This window comes from Oryza brachyantha, chromosome 6 (assembly GCF_000231095.2).
Source record: "Oryza brachyantha chromosome 6, ObraRS2, whole genome shotgun sequence".
NCBI classification, from domain to species: Eukaryota; Viridiplantae; Streptophyta; class Magnoliopsida; order Poales; family Poaceae; genus Oryza; species Oryza brachyantha.
In genome coordinates, this window is record NC_023168.2 from 19,691,601 (window position 1) to 19,714,823 (window position 23,223).

Here is a 23,223-nt window from a genome sequence, read left to right on the forward strand (position 1 = left end):
TCGTTAGGGTTCTGTCAACTTTTTCCGTTAAGTGCTATAGTATGAACAGTGTATTTAACGGTAAAAAATGGATGGAAACCTAATGGCAATGGTATTTCTCAGAGAAATTTGTTTGTGCGATGGTATTTCTTAGAACCTGTATTCATCAATGGTATTTTTTAGACTTAGACGTTTGTCAATGATATTTTTTAGATTTTCTCTTGTAATTAAGGTGACTGCAAATACTAGTACCATATAAAACAGTGTTGTAGTAGAACTTATTCTGAGGGTTTAGATGCAAAAAGGCAGTTGCGATTGCAAAAGAGAAGCTGCAATTGCAAAATTCTCCCCTTCTCCTGCCCTGAGCTCCCCCAACAAGAACACACCCACTTGCTCTCTCTCTCTCTCTCCTCGAATTCTGGCGGCGTCGAAGCGTACATGGACAGAGCGGAGGGTCAGTCCTCGGAGCCGGGCGATTACGCGGTGAGATTCTCGCCCAGGCACCTCGGCTCGCGTTTCCTGTTCTTATTTGGATTAGTTTTCATGAGGTTCTGGTGATTTCTTGCGATGGCGAGACAGTCTGTTCCGACTTATTATTATTGCTGTTGCGTGTTTCAGTTAAATCCGGCTCTTGATTTTGTTGATTAGAAACAAAAGATGCGAGCTTTAATGGTGAATTGCGGGGGGGCGTTGGTCGAATAATATTTGTGGATGCTCCGTGCGCATCTTTTTTCATCTCTTCTTTTGGAAGAGTTGATTTTTAGGGAAGATCGAATGATTTGTTTCCGGATTTTTGTTTGTTAGGGAAGTTTTCCTCGATTGTGATGAAAAGCTCGCGTTTGTTTGCCCACCCTGGTTTCTTTGTACTGTCAGTCTGTCACATAACCTAAAAATTACAAATTCTAGTGGGTTTGCTGGCCTTCTCTGACGAATTTGCATTACTGAAGTGTTTTGTTGTAACTGTAAGTGTGATTATGTAGGTACAAATTTAGTTTTTTAAATTTTAAAAACGTGTTTCCAAAGTTGTATTCATCAGACAGACTACCTATAGATTACACCTAATACTAGCAAGTGAAATTGGTAATGATATGCTCAGTTAGGTAGGTAAAATATGAAGTAGGATGGTCAGTAGAGATCATAATGATGTTTTCGTTGAATTCTCAAAACATGAATTTGAAGTTTTATTTTGAATTCAGTGGAGTAAATCAAGCCCTAAACAACTGCCCCCATTCGGAGCTCGTCTGCTTGTACGGTGCTACTCCATGTGTGTTCAGTAGCTGAGATGAGTGGCATGAGTCTCATAAATCGTATCAGCTCAGGAACCACTATTTGTCCCTTCTCTCTTTCATAGAAAGATTTATGCCTTTCCCTTCTTCATATTCCTTTTTTGTTGGATAGCTTGCTGTTAATACTTTTTTGCTTGACTATGTAGGCACCGGCCCAGGATGACAATGTGCAAACTGCATCCGGGCATAATTCGCGAAGGCCAAACCTTTCTTTGCAAATACCAGCTAGGACCCTGGATAACCAAATAGGCAGTTCAGCGCGAATTAATATATCTCCTAGTCCCAGTTCAACGAGAGCAGGATTACCCCCGAGGCCTAATTCAACTAGAACAAAATCTTCTCTGAAGAACATCATTCCACAACAGAATTTCCGGGCAAGAAGTTCAGCACAGGAAGGTGATCGAGCTATCCTTCTAACTCCTGGGACAACATCAGAAGGGCCGCTGGATAATACATCTGCATTGAGATCCTTTTCTTTTAGAAAGGTCATAAACTCGTTATCTGCAAAACGCACGCATTCTTTGCCGGTCACGCCTATAGCAACTGCAGACAAAGCTTCTCCTCCGGGAATTCAGATCGACAATGTGCCAACCACAGATGTAAGTATATACATTTATTTTTCTGAGAAGTTTTTCCCCCCAGAATTCCAGATAGATGCAACTAACTGCTAGATAGTAGTTCTTTTCTTGGGACCAATTGGAAATGAAACTTACTGTCTTACTCTACATTGTGCAAATATTTGTAGCTCACGAAGTTTTATTTAAATGGTTTGTGATTTTTGCAGAATCAAGAAATTCAAGCAAGAATTAGGCGTTCACTTTCAGCACCAGGAAATCGTAAAAACAGGAGTTTGAGGAGGGCAGATTCGTTAGGTGTCATCCGTGTGATCCCAACAACTCCCCGGCCTATCCCAGCTGATACAATTGCATCAAGTGATGGAATTGAAGAAACAGTGGATGGTATCTTCACTTCTAAGAATTACTGTGTCATATTCGTAGACCAAATTGTTTGCTTCTGAAGCAGAATTGGTTTGTTTTACTGCATTCTTCACAGGTTCTGGAGATGAAGGTGAAGATATTCCTGAAGAAGAGGCAGTCTGCAGAATTTGTCTAGTTGAACTAAATGAAGGAGGAGAAACACTTAAAATGGAGTGCAGCTGCAAAGGGGAACTTGCCCTTGCACACCAAGAGTGTGCTGTCAAATGGTTCAGCATCAAGGGAAACAAGATATGTGATGTCTGCAAACAAGAAGTTCAAAATTTGCCTGTCACTTTATTGAGAATACCAACTCAAACTGCTAACAGGCGTGTAACAAATGGTGCTCATCAAAGAGCTTCTCAACAATACAGGTAAAGATGCTTTAGAAAATAGGTTGGTTCACAAATATGTCTTGCTACCAGAGATAGGACTAGTACTGATTTATCATATGCCCTGCTTTATGGATTGCTAAAAAAACAAATAATTGTTATCAAATTATTTCATTGTTTTTGTGGTTGATTCCCTCTTGAACAAAAATAAATAAACACTCCCTGAACTCCCTGATGATTTTGCATGGTTATGAAAATTAACTCAGTTATAACAGATTTTGGCAGGACATTCCAATTTTGGTCATGGTTAGCATGCTTGCATACTTCTGTTTCTTGGAACAACTTCTGGTTAGTTTCTGTTTATTCTTATGCAATGCAGAATGTCCCAGTGTGTTTTTTCTTATCTTGTGAAATCCCTCTAAATGTTTCTGATTCTTTAATTGGAACAGGTTACAGATTTGCGATCACGTGCACTGGCAATTTCGTTGCCTTTCTCATGCGTTCTGGGCCTCCTTTCTTCCATGATTGCATCCACCATGGGTAACTAGATTCATCTTTTCCATTCAAGCAGTACTGTAGGTTGCACTTTCAATGTTGAAAGGGTAGTTAATTTATAAGAAACTAAGGGCATATCAGGCTTTCAGTATATAATTTCTCTTTAGTAGTTTGTTAGCTAGTGTAGTGAGTTCAAAACTTCTAATAGGAAAACAATGGTTGTTTAAACTATTTCAATATTTCTGCAGAAGTAAACTGCACCTACATTAGGGTTCATTATCTGTTACTCCTTGCCACCAATGACAATTGGGTTTTTCTTTACCCCTACAGTAACGAAGAGTTATCTATGGGCGTATGCTTCGTTCCAGTTTGCTATTGTGATCCTGTTTGCTCATATCTTCTACAACGTGGTAACCAATTATTTCCCGTTATTGCATTTGATCCAGCTAATGTGTTTTATCACACTACTTACTATCATCTTAAAACTTGTAGTTAAAAGTAAATCCAGTCCTTGCAGTCCTACTATCTTCATTCACTGGGTTTGGAATTGCTATTAGTGCAAACTCTATGCTAGTAGAATACTTGAGGTGGAGATCCAGGAGGAATCAACAGTTAGCTCAATCTGTTAATGATGGTCAGCGACAAGAACCTGCAAGTGATGCTGTAAGTGAAAACAATGGTGATAGACAGCAAAGGCAGCATCAAGAATCTGGAGATAACATTGTATGACCATTCAGGTATGTTACTAACAAATTCAAGACATTGTTATCACTTTTCTTTCTCTTGCGATGGAATTATCACATTTTAACAATTAACGCAAATGCATATGCTCATTGCCTCTGCTGTTGACTTAACGCAGATTAAGAAGTGCAATGAGTGTGAAGAGCTAGCTTTGATATGTCCCGTAGTTCTAGCTCGTCGGACTTCAGAATCACCGCTGCAAGGATAGGAAACACGGAGCAAATCTTCAGTGGCGATACCATAAGAGGCTGTGTGACAATCTGGAGGATGCGACAGAAATTGTTAGGCAACCAAAGTATCCAATCCAATGGGCAAGGTATTAGTATAGCCGTTTGACATCAGAAGTGTGGTTTGTTCAGTGTAAGTTTAATATTACCTTCGTTTTTAACATTATAAGATTTTTTTGGCCTCCTTTGGTATTAGAAAATTACATCACGTAAGTGAGTTCCACTAGTGGGCTAGCCATACAGAAATATAAATGTCATACCAACTTCTAGAGTTCCTTAGTCTGTGTGCGAGGAACAATAGACAAGGCTGTTGGATATAGGTATGTGAAGTATAGTATACCAGCTTATACAGTTATGTAGTCTGTGTGTGAGGAACAATATAAAGGCAGAGAATTATAGATAGATCATGGCATGGTTCAGAAGTCTGGACTGAGAAGTACATGGTGATGTTTTGGTGTATTTCGGGGGGAAAAAAAGAGTTAATGCATTGTGTGAGATCGAATTCGACTGAAATATGGGAATGATGTTTACTTGAAAGTAAGATTGTTATTCTTGTTCAGGTGGTTTCATTCTGAACACTCATGCTCAATATTTCCTTTTAGCTCAACATAGCCAAATCCATTTATCTATCCATAGCGAGCTACAGATGTCGTCATGTTTGCTCTGGCGATCAAGAAATTACCATGTTAGCATAGAAAAGATGATAAATATACATTATTACATCGTAGTGTGTTTAAATTATAACGGTTTAGATTTACCAATTCAAATACAAATTGATGAAGATGTAGGAGCCTAAGTAAAAGGAAAAAGGGGTGGATCGCTGCTATAGAGCAGTGGTGTGGAATACGGAATATAAGTATCGGATGGATGAGGTACGGTCAAACTATTAGTCAAGATATGGATGATTAAACGGAATTATACATATTTTTTTACATTCACTCTATTGCATATGTTTTTGACATTAAGGGATGTAGTAACGGAGATTGTATGATTTAACCAACTATATTTGTACTTTTGTAACATCATTATTTGCTTAAAAAATATAATTATACAAATAACACTAGGCTTGTCCATGGAACAAGTACAGTTGTGCTGCAAGGCTACAATAGTTTAATAAATACATTTTAAAGCCTGAATAGATCAATTAGACTAAAAATGAATAATTAATTATGTCATTTGGTTGCATAATTGTATTGAAAACTTAGTGCTATTCCGACTCGGTGATACGGTACGGGTCGACCACTGTTTTCACTTAGATAGCTAATTAAATTGTTGTGATGGCCGGCTTTTACAACACTGCTTCAGAGCATATTTGGCAGAGATTCCCGTCCTTACTTCTCACGAGGATCACTAAGAGTGGTGGCATTTTACTTGGTATAATTATGGTTCACAAGATCGTCTGTCTGTTAACGTCGCGGTAACACCAGTTACGGCTAGGATACGGTAACGGTAACAACTATTTTATGTAAAAATTATTTTAATTAGTGGCGATTTTCACTTTAAAATGTGTGATAACCATGGCAAGCTACGTGATTCCCACGATAAAACCGTCCCTACCTCGGCTTACCTCAATTCAACTGGCAGCGATTTAGACTAAAACCACACAACAATTGCAACACGAACAAAAAAAAAATAAATTCAAATGTTTGACCAGTGAATTTGCGACGCTTTTAACGGTAACCGTGATAACCACGCAACTATCGCCCTACTCCCTCCGTCCTAAAATAAACCAATTTTTCACTTTTTACTTTTAATTTTTGACTCTTCGTCTTATTTAAATTTTTTATAATTGATATTTTTGTTTTTATTAGATGATAAATCATAAATAGTACTTTACGTGTGACTAATTTTTTTTTTAATTTTATAAATTTTTTTAAATAAGACGAATAATCAAACGGTGAACACGAAAATCAAAAAAAAATTCTCTTTTTTTTTACAGAGGGAGTACACTGGGACGACCGGCTTTGACTTCACGGACGGTTTTGCAAACCCTTGGCACCACCCGAGATAGTGGCAGGCTGCAATGAAGGGATATACATTGTGACGCGGCGCCGTAATCCCACACCACTTGGGCAGTTCGGCAGCTCGATCGGACACTCCTCTCCTCTCCGTCTGTGTAAGCCTCCGCCTTCTTCCTGTTCCAACCTCCAAGAAAGGTGGACTTCTCGATTCTGATTCTTCTGTCGACCTTGGGTGTTTCTTCGAATCCGCAGCTGCCATGGTTCGATTCGGCCAAGCAATTTTGTTCGCGTGGGAAAAAAAATCCTTTTCCCCATTTATCTGGAAATGCGTTTTCTTGATTTGACCCCCCTGCGGAATCAGTGGTGAACTAGTCTGTTGGATAGCAGCCTGGATTTTTGCTGTTCTTTGGTGGAAATATACGAGCTTGTCACAGTTTAGAGCGATCGGGAGCTCACTTGGATCGCTGTCTCAGTGATGATGTTCTTGGTGGTTCTGATGTTTCTCTTCACTTGTATTTGGATGCAGAAGACCCAGTGAAGTGAAGCTTGCATTCGACCAGTACTCCAGAGAAGCATGGGGGTTGTTGGATGGAGGGTTCGTTCAATGGTACAGCAATGGGGTTGGAACTGTCGCCGGGGCCTCTCTTCTGCTGCGGTTCGATCTCAATTGGAGGTTGCCTTCTCTCTTGTGCTCTTCCCTGCAGTATCAAAATGCTAAGATGTCTTTTTTACGGTTGTACTTGTATTAAATTAACCTGACTACAGCATGGTTGAAATGAATAATCCTTGTTCTTTTTTGTTTCGGCACACCACGTCTTAGTTTTGGTTTTTATGTGAGTTCTTGATGTTTCGCAGAATGTAGGGTTCATAGGATTGGGAAATATGGGTGCCCATATGGCAAGGAACCTGGTGATGGCTGGATATAAAGTAACTGTTCATGATATGTAAGCCCTTGCCTATTTTCATTTGGTACCTTTTTTTGTTCCCAAAAGTTTTTATTCTCTGAGTTTACAATGCTCTCTGTTTTCCATCAAATGACCATTGAATATGGGATGTCAGCAATGAGAACACCATGAAGAAGTTCTCAGATGATGGAATTCCCACAAAACAGTCTCCACTTGAAGTGTCTGAGTCCAGTGATGTCATAATAACGATGCTACCTTCATCTGCCCATGTAAGTTGGTTGAACCATGATATGCCCTTGTTTGCAGTTACTTGTATTAGCTGGATCATGATATCAGACAGCAATATCATTCTTGCAGAATGTCCTGCATGTAGCAATCTGTTTAGCATAGCTTGTTGTTGCTTTGAACTTATGCTCTAGAATTCTTAAGAGCAGATGATAGACAAGTTCTGTAGATCAAAACATTGAAAAAACTTTACAAAATTAAAATCTTACGTGTTCACAGATGTTTTTCAGGTATTAGATGTATACAATGGACAGAATGGCTTGCTTGCTGATGGGGCCAACCTTGGACCTTGGTTATACATAGATTCATCTACGGTTGATCCGCAAACATCAAGAAAGATATCAATGGACATCTCAAGATGCACTTTGAAAGAAAACAAAGGTTATATATATTATAATAATATAAAAACCATGATCTACTATTAGAGGTTCAAAACTTGGATAGTTGAATATATATGTGGGATAGATGAATCAAAAGCTTCTTCATATTTAGCCCCAGAAATAATTAAAGCTGAATTATATCTGAATATTTAAGGTGGTGATGTCACCTTTTGTGTATCTCCAGCCTATAATGATAAACCGGTGATGCTGGATGCTCCTGTGTCAGGAGGTGTTCCTGCCGCAGAAGCTGGGAAACTGACTTTCATGGTATCACTCCTTGCTTTTTCTACCTTGGTGTTACCACCAGGCAAATACTGAAACATAGTTGGATCAGACAATTAGATGGAAGGATTTCTGGATTTGTGTCTTATTTTGGTGCAAAGGAATGATATATAGGTAGGTGGTTTAGAAGAAGCATATCTAGCAGCAAAACCCTTACTTCTCTCAATGGGAAAAAATGCAATATATTGTGGTGGTCCTGGAAATGGCTCGGTAAGTTTTAGTAATTCCAGCTCTTCATTGAGATGTATTCACAACTGTTGGTGCATTGATGGTTCAAGCGCAATGTCAATACTTTATTTTTCAAGGTTGCAAAGATCTGTAACAACATGGCAATGGCTATCAGCATGCTTGGAGTCTCTGAAGCTTTTGCTCTTGGCCAGAATCTTGGAATCAAAGCTAGCGTTCTTACAGACATATTCAACTGCTCAAGTGCCCGCTGCTGGAGCAGGTATTGTGTGCTCTTCACAAGCCTTAAAAGAACTGGGAGAATTGATATGAACATTATGTTTATGACTAGACTGTAACGAGTCATGTAAATTATTTTTCTTGGTATTAACTTGTAAGTTGAATCATCTGAAGTTTGTACGCATTTTTTCTGTTGACTTAAACAGTGACACATATAACCCAGTTCCTGGAGTAATGATGGGTGTGCCGTCATCGAGGAATTATGATGGTGGTTTCACCTCCAAACTAATGGTATGATGTCGAGATATGTTACTTTCTGCTAGATCAAATATGTCATTGAATGTGACTGAGCTGATCTGAGTAAACTGCTTGGTAATTGATTAACCATTATTCTTATTCATATCTTGTATTCCTGAAGAAAAAGAAAGAATTTAGGAACTATATACTCATTATCAGATTAAACTAATTTAATTTTTATGTTCTTTTGCAGACTAAAGATTTGGATTTGGCGATGGTCTCTGCATCTGGAGTTGGCTTTAAATGTCCCTTTGGTTCTCAGGCATTTGAAATGTAAAGTTCTTTTGTCTGTTTTTCTTAAATTCCCAGAACAATATATTTTCTCCTCTCAAATTTTGCACAACTAAACATTAGCTTTTGCAGTTACCGAAAGCTATGCGCGGATGGCTGCGAACTCAAGGACTTCTCATGTGCATTTCGCCATTACTATGATGGAAAGGATGAAAATTGATCCTGTAGTTTTGCCATCTGATTTGCCACTTGTTAAAATAAATAAAGTAATAATAAAAAAGTTATGGGAATTTAGTATGATTATGGCATCCACAATGTACTATAAAAGTAGTCATTATACAATAAATGCTCTCATATGAGCTACCTTTATATTTAACTTTTTGCCACTCTTAAAAATGACACCTAACATATTTGCCATCCGTTGTCTATGACATGTGAGCCCTCATGTGTCTATGACATATGGGTCCAGTGATAAATATGTTAGAATCATTTATAAGAGTGACAAAAAGTTAATTATTCCACCTTTATACATTATGAGGGCGGTCATTATAAGACTATCCATAAAAATAGATGCTCTCGCTTTTTTTATTTAGGACTCACTTTTTGTTTTCTGCTCCCTTCGTAAACATTATGGATTTGTCATAACTAATACATATATGGTGAATTTCACCTATACAGACTATATGATCGGTATACATTGTCCACGTCCTTAAAGTGTAATCAAAATTTGACTATCCTTTATGAAGTGCAGTATCTTAAATGGCGGCAACCTGCCTATAATATTTCGGGTGTCATTGTCGTGTAAAAAGCAAAACGGGCATATTTACAAGTGAAGAATAATTTATAAATAAAACCTTTATATACGTGTTTCTAGTGATCTAAAAATAAAGACCGACAAATAAGTTATGATAGAAAAACATAAAATCAACTAAATATTTAAATTTTAATTTATAAGTATAAGTGGAAGTGAAAAGATGAGGAACGAAATCAATTGGCTCAAGGCTACCCAATCCGGATATTTCTAGTAAATTGATTTTACTGAGGTATTGTCCCTCTGTATTTTGAGGGCTGTGTTAACATAAAGTATACTCTTGCTGCATACAGACTAAGTGACTGTTTGGATTGTTTGGATTTTTGGTTACATCGGATATTTGGGCGTTAATTAGGAGTATTAAATATAGACTGATAACAAAACTAATTGTATAAATAAATGCTATTTTGTTAGACAAATTTTTTAAACCTAATTAAGCCATGATTAGCAAATGTTTACTGTAGCATCACATTCACTGATCATGGACTAATTAGGTTCAATAGATTCGTCTCGCGAAATAGTCTAGAGTGTGAGGTGTGTTTTATTAATAGTGTATATTTGTGTCCAAACATTCGATATGACAGGGATTTTAAAAAAGTCACAGTCATCCAAACAGGGTCTAAGACTACGTCTAGATGTAGGTAGGTTATCCGGACGGGAGACATAGTATATGATTAGTTATTAAACATAGTAATAGATTACTACATGATTAGTTATTAAAAGTTATAAAATATATTAATATGATTTTTTATAGAAAATGTTCTCAAAAAACACACTTCACGGTTTCATACTAATGTCACATGGTTCAACGTACCGTTTTGCTACTGATTACTGTCACCCGACGGTATCAGTACCACAAAGCATAGCGAAAAACTGAGTTTTATAAACTCAGAGGGTTACCACACAGAATTACGATAACCATGTGATATTAAAAACACTGGCAACATTATTACCAGTGTTTGCTCATGCTTATAAATTTTTAGCCTTAAATTTAGATTTTTTATTCTATTTTATTTTCAACATTTGCTTTATATTGATAAAAACATGTAAGTAAAACAAAATTATTTATAAATTATTTTTTATTTACAAATATATCGTTTGAGTTTTTCTAAAAAGAAAAAACCATCGCCCCCTACGTTGGTAGTGGTTTATACCACCATAACAAAAAATACAGTAATAAAGTATTGCATCAGATGCATTATAATAATTATTGTCGTTTTGAATAACATCACGATCTTGTAAATCTATATTTAACTATAATTTTTCTATTCAAATATATAAAAACAAACAAATAATTACCTGTATTAAGTTATTATTTATGACTCGTGCACGGGTGTTTTCAAATTAAATATTTTAAAAATTTCTAATAATAAAAGTTTTAAATTTTTTACCACATATATCCATATCAACGAGAAGTATGAAACTGGAAAGAGTAGTACTACAAATCTAAACAAAAAGGATCCATCGGGATTTGTAATAATAAACTATATCTACTATTAGTATTGTGGACAAAGAATTTGCCCAAATTTGTAATGTTACTCCATATAATATATCTAATCCAGTATTATTACTGTGTTGCTGCATTTTTGGACTGACGAAGAAGAAGGTAAGAGTAAAACAATGTGGTAGTAATAGTATGCCACTTCTTGTGCTGAAAGGATCGAACTAGGCGTTGGATCTTTCGAAGTTTCAGCTTCCAAGTTCCCAAGTCCCAACCCCTCCTCTCCGTGAGATCCAAAGCCCCACCGCCGCGCCGCGCCGGAGGAGGAGGTGGGGAGAGATGCACGGCCGGCCTCGGCGCCCGGACAAGCCGGAGGACGCGGCGGCGGCGGAGGCCAAGGCCGCCAAGCTCCGCGACCTCCAGGCCCAGGTCCTGCGCAACCACCACGACCGCACGTAAGCTTCCTGTCGCGCGTCGCCGCCTCCCCTCTGCCCCTAGGGTTCGTAAGGTCGAATCTTGATGGCTATCGTGATTCGGAAATGGTCTCCTCGGACACTATTAGGCGTAAAGATTCGATCTTGTTGGTCGTTACTCGATTCTTGTTCGGAACTAGAGAGATCCAGTGCTGTGTGCCAGTTTGATTAGCGCCTTCTAGTAAAGCTTGCACATTTTTTGCTGTATTTTATTTTGTTTCAGAAGGTCTTAGATTCAGGTTATCACGTTCGTACTCAGTGACATGATGAATTTGTTATCTGGATCAATGGGACCTGCAGGTACAGCAAGGAGGCACTCGGGCTGAGCTTCAAGTTGCTTGAGATTAATCCTGAGGCGTACACTGCATGGAACTACCGGAAGCTTGCGTTTCAGCACAACCTTGGGGAGCTTTCTGAGCCGGAGGCCGTCAAATCTGCCATTGATGATGAGCTCAGAGTGGTAAGTTGTGATTAATCATATACTACAAGTATACAACAGGAGGCCACCATGGGTCTGATTGTCCTGTGCTCTTCAGTAGGGTCTATGCTTTCTCAAGACAGGAAAAGCAATTGCAGTTAGAGAATGCAAATGATAGTGTTAAAAAGATCTTGTTTGCGTCATGCTTTGTTTCACGTGTCATGCAGTTGATTGCTTATATGACCCTCAACTATGAATTTTTGAAGGTAGAGGTTGCATTGAGGCAGAATCCAAAGTCCTATGGGGCTTGGTATCACCGAAAGTGGTTGCTAAATCAAAAGCTTGCACCAGTGGATTTCAAGCGTGAATTTGGCCTCTTGGATAAACTATTGAAGGTGGATGCGAGGAATTTCCATGGATGGAATTACCGCAGGTAATTTTTTTCCTTTTCTTGTTGGAAATTCAGATTGAGTCTATCTGTTTGGAACTTTGGTTTGATTCCCCGTTGGACAGATTCCTTGCCAAATTCATGGGGGTGCCAGAAGAGGAAGAGCTTAAGTACACAATGGATAAGATCAGTGACAACTTCAGTAATTACTCAGCATGGCATAATCGCAGGTATGCCAAAGTTAATAGACAAATCTTTCTAAATGCCTTAGGACATGTCCATTTGGTGATGTTTGAACTTTTAAGTGCAGCCAGTATATGGACTGTGAAACATATGCAACTAATAACAGTAGGATAAGTGAATATAACTATTCAAGTCCTGTCTTGTGTTCTATCTGTAGTAAAAGATTGCTCAATTCCGCTTAGCAACTGAACTGACATTGATTTATAGACAATCAAGTGCTTATCGTTTAAAACAACAGATTAACTTGAGGACTCATCTCCTTAGATTATGACTGAATTTTTGTACCCTGGCTTACTATCCTTACCTAGGACTTAAATTTTTTTTTGAGTAATTTGTATTATCCTTGTTTTTAGTGGTTCCCATCAGATTTTGATAGTTACTTTTGTACAATTTGTTAAGTTTTATGCTTCAGTGTCTCACTCTGTGTATTGCAGTATACTTTTGTCCAATCTGCTGATCAAACGGAGCAAGGGTTTTGAGTCAAAGCAGAAGATTTTTTCAGAGGAGTTTGAACTTGTAACTCAGGCCCTTTTTACAGACCCAAGTGATCAAAGTGGGTGGTTCTATCACCTCTGGCTTTTAGCTCAGACATCTAGTCCAGAGAATCCGCAGCTGATTGCTTCGTGGCCTTCTAATGGTGCAAAGCTCAGTTTATCTTCCTCGAGCTCCATTTGTTGTTACTCACTGAAGGAAGGGATTCTACCAATTGTTCTCTATTTTAATGAGCCTGTGAAAGGGTTGAGTTCATCAAGCGTGAATTTGAATTCTGATTTGGTGGTTGGTAAGAACATTCAGTGGAAGCCCCTTTCAGTAACAGATTCTGGACATTCTAACTGCTGGGTTACTTATCTTGAGGTATCAAACTTGGAGTATAGCAGTCTGCAGCAATTTTCAGTTGAAGTGAGCATAACCAACTTAGATGAAATTGTGTCCAGAACTGGTTCTAATTTTTGCTGTCCCATGCATTTCTCGTTTACCGTTGAACTAAGCAGCATTGACAGTACAGACCAGGATACGGACCCAATTCATGATTTAATCTCATGGGATTTCTTAGACCCACTTCCATCTCATGTAAATCCCAGTTGCACCCGTTTTGAGCTCCTAAAGATTACTGATGCCTCGGTTCACGAGGAATCAAATTGGCATTTGGAAAGATTATCTGATGAAATAGACCTTTTTAGAGAATTGCCTGATGACAACAGGTTAGTCTATTTTCAATGTTGCATCTTCTGTGTAATTTATTTGGCTTCTCTTTTAACGTCATACCCTATTTCTCAGCAAGTTTGCGAAGTTGACTTTAGCACGGTTATTGCTTGCTTGTGCTGCAATAAAGTCCCGTGGAAGTTCTCTTGTTGAAAGGAAGGGATACTGTGAAGAGGCACTAAGGCTCTTTAATGACTTGATCCACCTGGATCCATCTCATAAAAGGTACTATGAGGATGAGCGGAGCCTAGTCCTAGTGGATCAGGTAACAATAACTCATGTGAAAAAAAACTATGAATATCTCACTATTTTGTGGAGGCATCTGACATCTATAATTTGTGGAAGTACTGAACTAAAATACCATGAATCAACATCTCACCATGTTATCATTGTTCATTCGTGAATAGTTTTTTTTGTGCTTATATTCATGAGGGCATATGGTGATGCACAGCCCTTTACATGTTTTAATTCACTAGAAAGTTTATTGCATCATGTTTGCTCTATATAATTACATTGTTCTAAGCAAATGAATAGATTAACCTTCTACATGCTCCTTGAAACCATATTGTTCTCTTGACTTTTCTGGTTTACAGTTTTACGAATTATGACCAGCCAAGTTAGAAAGTCAGAATGGTAATAGTGTTATTGCATAGATGAAGTATACGTAAATCATATCATTTGACATAAAAAAGTGACCCATTTCTGCTATTTAACTCAACATTTCCTTGCAGTTAACATGTGACATGGAGGCTGTCAAGAAGTACTGTTCTGTCAAAGTTCTGCCCAAGTTAGCTCCATTAAACCATGTGCAGCTTTGCAGATTATCTTTAACACGTATTGGATTTGCAGAACGCTTGTTGTGGGTTCAAATTTTGGACCTAAGCCATAACAACCTCAGATCGATTGAAGGTTACACCTTTTCATACCTTGTAACTCATTTTGTCTACTTCAGAAGCATTAATGTCAGTGTAGAGGATCTGTAAATTAGCTTCACAAATGCAATTGGCAAACTCACATGTATATTTAAACTGACACCCATCTTTAAATAAACTTTTTTTTGGTATTTTTCAGGCTTGGAGTCTTTGCAGCAGCTTGTATGCTTGAACCTCAGCAACAACCAGATCAGTAGTTTCACAGCACTTGAACCACTCACGAAGATAATTTCTTTGAAAGTATTGGATTTATCTTCCAACGAGATTGGAACTCACCCGATCGACACGGCCCGGTATATCTGCCCATCGCCATTCTCACATAAAGTTGAAGCATGTGAAGCTTTTGAAGAGTGCCTGAAGAAAAATATCAACGTGGAGGAATTCTGGGATGCCATATTATTATTCAAAAATGTTAATTTGGTACAGCTTTGTCTTGAAGGAAATGCAGTTGCCAACAAGGAGGGCTTCATGACTCTTGTTGTGACACTCAATCCATCTCTGAAATGGCTTGACGGGGCATGTGTTCATTAACTGTTTCTCTTCATTGGTAAAGATACAAATTGGATAGTCTGGTCATGTTGTATACAATTTTGTCTGATTTTAGGAACGCAAGTGCTATTTTTTGATACGGTCCATGCGTACTGGAATACTCGTAGATTTCAAAGGAAATTTAAGACATGGTCATGTTATTTAAGAGTTTTTTCTGTTTTAAATGAATGAACAGTTCCTTTAAAAAACGATGATATTACAGAGCTGAAGAAATTTCATTGTGTTTCATGATGCGCGATCAGTTTGGAGCCAGAGTATGGACTAATGAACTTCCCTACTGATATGGGAATCAATTATGTGCTACCATATCAAAACATGCTTCTCAAAGAACACATTCATATGAACTATAATAATTTACCAAACCGCAGTCACTAATAAGAAAAGTGATCTTGACAGTTATGATCCACCCAAACAGGAGTTTGCAAACATGTTACTAATGCACTTTGGCCTTTGATGATTTCTTGACTAAACAGGTAAGAAATGTTACTCAACACCATATGAGAAATCTAAATCATCAGGTTGACTGAAAACCAAACTGAAATGAGACACAAGCAGCAGTACATCACTGATCTGTTCTGTTCTACTGCAGTGAAACATACAAACACCAGCCCTCCCTAAAAGATTCCAGCAAAAACAGCACCACTAGGAGTATACCATATGACAAAAAGATTGCAAATTACTAATTCATAGCAGGAAGATTTTCATACATAGGTTCATCCAAAACTCATAAGCTATCAGCTTTTGCAATCAAGAAAAAAAAAAGAAAAACTGGTTGCAAATTATGTCACAGCACGAAGATTTTCATACATGGGTTCATCCAAGACTCCAAAGCTACCATCTTTCTGCAACCAGAACGAAAAAGGAAAGAACTAGTGAAGCATCACTCGTTTCAGTTCGTTCAGAGAGACAGGAGAGACATACTCCCCTCGACAGAGCAGTCGACATGGCAGGACGAGCGGCACGCCGCCGGGATGAGGATGAGGCCGAGGCTGCGCTGCTCCGTCGGGGACGGCGACGAGTGCCGCGCGCTCCTGTACTCCACGGCGTCCTGCAGGAGGATGTTGCCCTGCTTGTCGACGCAGTGGAACAGGCCGAGGAAGTAGCGGCCGTCGTTCACGCCGACCAGCATCCTCCGGAAGAGCATCTTCCTCAGCTGCTCGACATGCTGCGAGCCGCCGGCGGCGGCGGCGGTTTCTTGCGGTGGTGGTGAGCTGCTGCGGTGGGAATCGTCGGGGGTGGAGGTCACGTCGGCCATGGGGCTTCCCTGATCTGGAGGAGAAGCTGAGAGAAGGTAGGCGCGGGTAGGGAGAGATGCGAGAGAGAGAGGGTGGGTGCTGACCAGCGGCGGGGATGGAGATCGGATCGGCGGTGGCCGGCGGGCGGCGGCGAGGAGGCCGACGGTGGAGGAAGGATCTGAGGTGGGCCGTCGGGTGGAACGATTTGCCGGCCCATCACTGTTCACCCATTCCCGGGTCGGCACGCTTGGACCCGACCCATTAGTCCATTCCTGTCTCATTCCGATTCCAGGGCTCGATTCGGGATTCCAATTCCCGGGATTCGAACTGGCCCCTATAGTAGAGAGAGAAACACCTCGAGTCCCAACTCCCAAGCCGGGGAGAAAAAAACCCTAAAATCTCCTCCCCCATGGACGACGGCGACCTCAGCTTCGACTTCGAGGGCGGCCTCGACCAGGCCCCCGCCGCCGCCGGGGGGCCCGCGCCGCACGCTGCCGACGCCGGGGTGGTCGGCGGCGGCGGCGGCGGCGGAGACGGCGGCGGGCACGGGCGCGCCCGCCGCGGTGGCAGTAGCTACAGGCAGACGGTGTGCCGGCACTGGCTGCGCGGCCTGTGCATGAAGGGGGAGGCCTGCGGGTTCCTGCACCAGTTCGACAAGTCCCGCATGCCCGTGTGCCGCTTCTTCCGCGACTACGGCGAGTGCCGCGAGCCCGACTGCTCCTACAAGCACTCCTACGACGATGTCAAGGAGTGCAACATGTGAGATCCTCGATCCCCAGGGCTTTCTTTTTTTTATCTCTCTTCCTTCCATGTCAAATTTAGCATGTATTGATCCGGGGTTGGATTATCACTGCGAGGGATTCGTTGTTTCACTCCTGGAGGTGTGTAGTTGACTAATTTTAGTGGAATTTAGCTAGTGCGATCTAGTTAGCTTGTGCGCTAACATGTATGCCTTGTTTGCACGCTCGATTGATTCTCTGTAGTTTGATTCCATTCGGTTACATTTAGTGAGCTTGGTGCGTTTTCTGATTGCTGCTGATAGAAGTTACTCTCAAGATACTATGGAAATGCCATGTAAATGAGATTTATCTAATTTATAGAGCATGGTAGAAGCGATGATCAGTCCTACAGATGCACCATCACTTAAAGGAGTTTGTTTATTGTCATATGTGGAAACCATGTGTTGTTGTAAATAAGTCAATATAATGTTATTGATAATATCTCTGACATTTGTGTGTCATCCCGTGCTGCTTCACAGGTACAAGATGGGATTTTGCCCTAATGGTCCTGGCTGCCGGTACAAGCATGTCAAGTTACCTGGGCCACCACCTCCTGTTGAGGAAGCTCTGCAGAAGATTTTGCAGATTCGCTCTTTCAACAAATTCAATCAGCATAGGCACAATAACTATAATCAACAGGGGGAGAGATCTCAACATCCACAGGGTTCAGGTTTACCTAACCAAAATTCAGTAGATAATACTGCAGCCACAACTGCTCAGCCTGCTGTTGGACAGCAAGTACAAACAACAAATCAACAGCCGCCACAGCAGCAGCAGCAGCAGCAACAACAGAAGCCAAATACAAATGACCAAGTCCAATCTGCTCCAAATGTTCCAAATGGCTTGTCTAATCAAGCCACTAGAATTGCAACACCCCTTCCACAAGGGCCATCTAGGTGTGTGTGGAGTTTCTAGTAAATATTGTAAAGCTTCTAGCATATTTCTGAAAATGATATACATAGTCCCAGATTCAGTTATGATAGAACATAGAATTAAACAGCAACTCTGTTATCTCTTTTCACATTTGGTAATAAAATGTACTTATTTGTCAAATCTTGTTTTGCATCTTGTAGATTGACTTATAACAAAATGCCGCGATCATCTTTTTTGCTATTTACATAAGTTTCTAGCTATTAGTATTTCTTTTTGGGTACTGGTAGCTAGTTGTAGCTACCTCAAGGCTGGTTACATTGTTTAGCACTTTAGAAGAAGTGTGTCATATCAATCCATCATTTTTGTTAAATTTAAACTTTGCATGGTAGGATTCCATGATGGAAAGTTTGAGTACAGGTACCACATGAAAGTTCATAAACAGTTAGTTCTGGAAAATATATGGTCTGGTAATAGCCATAGCATGTCGTCTGCATGGTAGTGAGCAAGCCTCAACAATTTCTGGATGCAGCACATTCTATTGTTTACCTATGGAATTTAAATATCTAAATTGTTGAATTGCAAAACTGACAGTTTTCACTTGTTACTGCTTGTCGTAATGGTCAAATAATTTCAGTATTTTATTATCTAATCTTTATATAGTTAAATGGTAGCATTCATCCTTATCTTGGTACTGCCATGAGGAATAACTTAGCGCTTTTCCAGTTAGAAGTTCTGCTTGATTGTTTCATGGTGTCAAGTGTCTTCTGGTACTATAAGAACATGAAAGCTCTCTAATTGAGTCTTCGGTTGGTAAATGTAAAAATCAGGTACTTCATTGTTAAGAGTTGCAATAGAGAGAATCTGGAGATATCAGTTCAGCAGGGCATCTGGGCTACCCAAAGGAGCAATGAGGCTAAACTTAATGAAGCCTTTGAATCCATTGAAAATGTTATTTTAATATTCTCAGTCAATAGAACTCGTCATTTCCAGGTAAAGTGGAGGTTTTATCTTACCTGTGAATATTGAATGTGTGAACTCATATTGGGAATGACATTTTGAAGTCATACAATGTCGGGTACTTATCCATGTTATGTTTTTCAAGGGCTGTGCAAAGATGACTTCTAGGATTGGTGGCTACATTGGTGGTGGAAATTGGAAATCTGCTCATGGAACGGCACATTATGGTAGGAACTTCTCCATGCAGTGGCTTAAGGTACACTTTTTTCTTGCCCATTTTGTACTTTTGTTTCAATTCTAGCTCATGGAACGTAGGATCTTAGGGATGATGGTGCACAATCATGGTTGTGAGTTCTGATCACACCGCATAGAAATATCAAAGGTCATGAATTCTTATCACACCACATAAAAATATCAAATATGGCACCTCTTAATTTTGATAGTCAGCTGGCACTGCTAAAGATGCAATACTAGCTTAACTACATAATTTTCCTGCTGAATATTTTAAACTGCCGAGACAAGATTATAAAGATGAAAGTACTGAGAAAATCTCAAATGTTTACGGTCTTTTTTAGATTGCTATGAAGAGTTTTGGTCCGTACTATCTATTCAGAATTTTGGATATTCTGTTCATTCATTTGACAGTTATATAGCTAGATCATATAACACAAGTGGGCACGATGTAATTGAGATGGGTTAGCACATCTCAAGTGATTGAATTTTGCTGTCTTCCAAACTGTTAATTGCACTGGTGGCTATTGGTTTGTATTCCTTGTTTTTACCTTTAATACAGGAACATTTATATTATGTTCTCTATCATCATTGTGCATCTATTTACAACAGTTTTTGCCCTGCAGCTTTGTGAGCTGTCATTTCAGAAAACACATCATCTCCGCAATCCATACAATGACAATCTCCCTGTTAAGGTATAGTGCAGCAATTGAACTAAAGGCTACTTTTGTTATTAGTGTCTATTAAACTAAAGTTATGTGATGGTGTGATCCTTAAAAACTTCAGGACTGAACTGTTTAATTCACTTTTGGCTTATGCAGATCAGCCGAGATTGCCAGGAACTAGAACCTTTAATTGGTGAGCAATTGGCTTCGCTGCTTTATCTAGAACCAGACAGTGAGCTGACGGTAAGCTGTGCGTTTCTTAATTATTTTATTAGCATTTGCTACTAAATTATTATGGAGGGCATCGATATAGTCATTAGCTTCCTTTTTCTTACTTATGGGAATTCCTCTAGTTTGCACCATTGCAGTTAACACTAGAATTGGGTTACATGACTTTGCTTTGGGCTAGTATTCCTGCATAACAATCATGGTTCTAAATTGCAGAAATGCAGAAAAACATCCATGCTGTAGCATCCTTTGCTATGTTCAAGTCAATTTCTGTTGGTGTTGATACACTTGTGATGTAGTAGTACTTCTTTACACTGGTTCAGTCATGACAGAGGCAACGTGATTCGAAAAACACCACCATAATTTTAAGTTGTCAGAATTGCTTTGGAAAGAGAGTGGACAAAGACAACAAAGTTATTAACTTGCAGTTAAGGAAAGATAAAAAATCAAACTTCTAGTTTGACTAAAAATTAAAGGACAAATTGTTTACTCTTAATCAGTTAGGAATCACATATGCATTCAGAATCACTCTCTTGTAAAGTTACATTGCAAAGGCGCAGTTTTATGGTTCCCATACTATTTTACTTGAAGAAAGATATTGTGGTAAGTAAATAATTATTGTTACTATGATACAATTATAGCTGGCTGATTCCTTATCTAAGGATTAAAACCTTTTGTTTACTTGGTTTAGAAACTTTTAAGTCATTGTGCTTCTTTTTCTTGTTCACCTTTTGAAGTACTGTCATGCCGACACTGGCTGATCATTTGTATATTGTGTAGGCTATACTAATTGCAGCGGAGGCAAAGAGAGAAGAAGAAAAGGCTAAAGGAGTAAGTGCTGATGAGGCAACTGACAATCAAGATATCGTGCTGTTTGATGACAATGAAGAAGAGGAGGAAGAGGAAAGCGAGGAGGAAGAAGAAGGCAATGCTCAAGAATCTCAAGGAAGGGGAAGAGGAAGGGGGATGATGTGGCCACCTCAAATGCCAATGCTACGTGGTGTTGGACCGATGATGGGAGGGCGTGGCTTCCCTCCCAACATGATGGGTGACGGTTTTGGTTTTGGCGGTGGTTTTGGAATGCCTGATCCTTTCGGAATGCCTCGTGGTTTTCCGCCATTTGGTGGCCCAAGGTTTCCTGGTGACTTTGCTAGAGGAGGTCCTATGCCTGGTATGGTTTTCCCCGGCAGGCCCCCACAACCTGGGGGCATGTTCCCCATGGGGCTAGATATGATGATGGGTCCTGGTCGTGGACCACTAATGGGAGGCATGGGAATGGGTGGTCCTGGACGACCGAATCGACCTGTTGGTATGGCTCCCTTCATGCCTCCACCGCCTCCGCCAAACAATCGTGGCGCGAAGCGGGAGCAAAGAAGGCCAGGTGGTGAGAGAGGTGACAGGTATGAGACGACCTCTGACCAGGGAAGCAGGGGCCATGATGCCACTGGGAATTCTGGAGCAGAAGGAACCAGGTCTCAGTCTGGGGACAGATATGGTAGAAGCGCTCTCCGAGACGATGACAGTGAGAGCGATGAGGAAGCTGCGCCTAGGAGGTCGCGGAAACGATAAGGCGAGATCGAGCACTTTTGATCCTTGAAGATAGATTATGTGTTTTCTGTTGAGAGAGCTGTCGGTGAAACCTGAGGAGTTGAAACATTTAGAACATCCCCTCATTTTTCCCCCTTCAAACTCAGGTTAGAACAAAAATGGTGAATTAGTGAATTACTCTGTATTACTGAGCAGTGAGTGTGGTCATATTCGCCAATGGAGTTTTGTAACAGACTAAATATTAGGCTTGTTTTTTCTAATGGTTTTCAGAATGTACACAGCATCATGAGGATAATCTATATTGTTGTGTATACTGTGATGATTATTCATTAACAGGCCCTCGTTCCCAAAATTCAATTCATTTCATTTCCATGTCATTTTTCATTTACCTTCTGACGCCAAAAAAAAAAAGAGATCTGTGCCAGGGAGAACAATGCAGTAGCCCAAGCAGGCGACACGACAAACAAATTTTGGAGTTTTGACGCCATGTTGTCGCTGATGGCGAGGTATCCATCCATCGATCGATCTTGTCCATCTATGCACTGCACCACTTGTGTAGTTGCGTGCTATAACCTCCAAAGCTTCCATTGCTATGGATGAATGGATGGATGAGGCCAAGATGTGAGGAGGGGCAAAGGCGATGGGGCCTGCCACAGATCTGACTGAGATGGAAGGGATCATCAAGAGATTGTTGTGGGGAGAGCAAGATGCCCAAATCCTTCAAAGAGAAAGAGTGGGTGGTGTGTCTTGTTGCACTCCACATGCTCCTTCCCCCCACCTTTAAACTTGTCACAATCACAACCAAAACCCAAGCTAATTCACCACTCCCCTATAGTCAAGTCCTACACATATACTGCATCCCTTGGGAGCACCATTGAGCCAAGCACTATATAGAAATGCAAGTGGATAAGGCCATGTTTAGATGGCAAAAGTTTTTGGTAAAGAGATCACATCGAACGTTTGACCGGATGTCGGAAGGAGTTTTTGAACACGATAAAAAAACGAATTTTACAGCTCGGCTGGAAACCACGAGACAAACTTTTTGAGCCTAATTAAGCCGTCATTAGCACATGTTGGTTACTGTAGCACTTATGGTAATCATGGACTAATTAGGCTTAAAAGATTCGTCTCGAGATTTCTCACATAACTGTGCAATTAGTTTTTCGTTTTATCTATGTTTAATGCCCCATTTAAATGTCCAAAAATTTGATGTGATGTTTTTAGAACTAAACAAGGCCTAATACGAGGGTTGTGTACACACTGCAGAGTAGGATGAAAAATGGTCAGAAACAGTATCATTTTTATATTATTTTACGAAAACGGTCTTGGTACTATTAGGAACTTTTCATATTTATGAATTTGACTATTTAGTGATATTCAATACGATGCTGATGGAAATTAGAAATTTTAATTTTATAAATGAAAATGATCAAAAGTAATACTATTTTTATGTTTTTTAAGAAAATGGT

At 39.8% G+C, this 23,223-nt stretch overlaps 5 protein-coding genes across 10 annotated transcripts; 4 read left to right on the forward strand and 1 right to left on the reverse strand.

Moving 5' to 3' along the window:
• Positions 1-283: 283 nt before the first annotated feature.
• Positions 284-4,436, forward strand: LOC102711268. 2 transcript variants are annotated; one of them, XM_006656312.3, is made up of 9 exons: positions 288-462; positions 1,412-1,864; positions 2,050-2,224; positions 2,319-2,613; positions 2,847-2,919; positions 3,021-3,111; positions 3,397-3,476; positions 3,559-3,803; positions 3,926-4,436. In XM_006656312.3, exons 1-8 carry the CDS (start codon positions 418-420, stop codon positions 3,793-3,795), a joined length of 1,449 nt encoding a protein of 482 aa, XP_006656375.1. In that variant the 5' UTR covers positions 288-417; the 3' UTR covers positions 3,796-3,803; positions 3,926-4,436. The 2 variants fall into 2 exon arrangements, with proteins under 2 accessions (XP_040381354.1, XP_006656375.1); XM_040525420.1 differs by lacking the exon at positions 3,926-4,436 and having other exon boundaries at positions 284-462; positions 3,315-3,476; positions 3,559-3,707.
• A 1,568-nt stretch (positions 4,437-6,004) lies between these two features.
• Positions 6,005-9,510, forward strand: LOC102711538 (probable 3-hydroxyisobutyrate dehydrogenase, mitochondrial). Of its 5 annotated transcripts, none has more exons than XM_006656314.3 (11): positions 6,018-6,190; positions 6,522-6,668; positions 6,851-6,939; positions 7,055-7,169; positions 7,416-7,566; positions 7,750-7,832; positions 7,962-8,057; positions 8,153-8,295; positions 8,459-8,543; positions 8,743-8,822; positions 8,913-9,510. In XM_006656314.3, the coding sequence occupies exons 2-11, from the start codon at positions 6,570-6,572 to the stop codon at positions 8,998-9,000; spliced, it is 1,029 nt and encodes a 342-aa protein (XP_006656377.1). In that variant the 5' UTR covers positions 6,018-6,190; positions 6,522-6,569; the 3' UTR covers positions 9,001-9,510. The 5 variants fall into 5 exon arrangements, 4 of the variants coding, with proteins under 4 accessions (XP_006656377.1, XP_040381479.1, XP_006656376.1 ...); XM_040525545.1 differs by having other exon boundaries at positions 6,018-6,150; positions 6,248-6,668; XM_006656313.3 differs by having other exon boundaries at positions 6,018-6,150.
• A 1,610-nt stretch (positions 9,511-11,120) lies between these two features.
• Positions 11,121-15,488, forward strand: LOC102710033 (geranylgeranyl transferase type-2 subunit alpha 1). Its single transcript, XM_006657183.3, has 8 exons — positions 11,121-11,487; positions 11,806-11,965; positions 12,190-12,356; positions 12,437-12,541; positions 12,989-13,756; positions 13,833-14,022; positions 14,489-14,666; positions 14,829-15,488. The coding sequence occupies exons 1-8, from the start codon at positions 11,372-11,374 to the stop codon at positions 15,218-15,220; spliced, it is 2,076 nt and encodes a 691-aa protein (XP_006657246.1). The 5' UTR covers positions 11,121-11,371; the 3' UTR covers positions 15,221-15,488.
• Positions 15,489-15,643: 155 nt separating this feature from the next.
• LOC107304421 lies at positions 15,644-16,902 on the reverse strand. The gene has a single exon (XM_040525042.1). It carries the CDS (start codon positions 16,752-16,754, stop codon positions 16,137-16,139), a length of 618 nt encoding a protein of 205 aa, XP_040380976.1. The 5' UTR covers positions 16,755-16,902; the 3' UTR covers positions 15,644-16,136.
• LOC102710602 (zinc finger CCCH domain-containing protein 45) lies at positions 16,862-22,140 on the forward strand. Its single transcript, XM_006657185.3, has 7 exons — positions 16,862-17,232; positions 17,732-18,148; positions 18,953-19,115; positions 19,228-19,338; positions 19,940-20,008; positions 20,135-20,221; positions 20,987-22,140. Exons 1-7 carry the CDS (start codon positions 16,883-16,885, stop codon positions 21,773-21,775), a joined length of 1,986 nt encoding a protein of 661 aa, XP_006657248.3. The 5' UTR covers positions 16,862-16,882; the 3' UTR covers positions 21,776-22,140.
• The last annotated feature ends 1,083 nt before the right edge of the window (positions 22,141-23,223 follow it).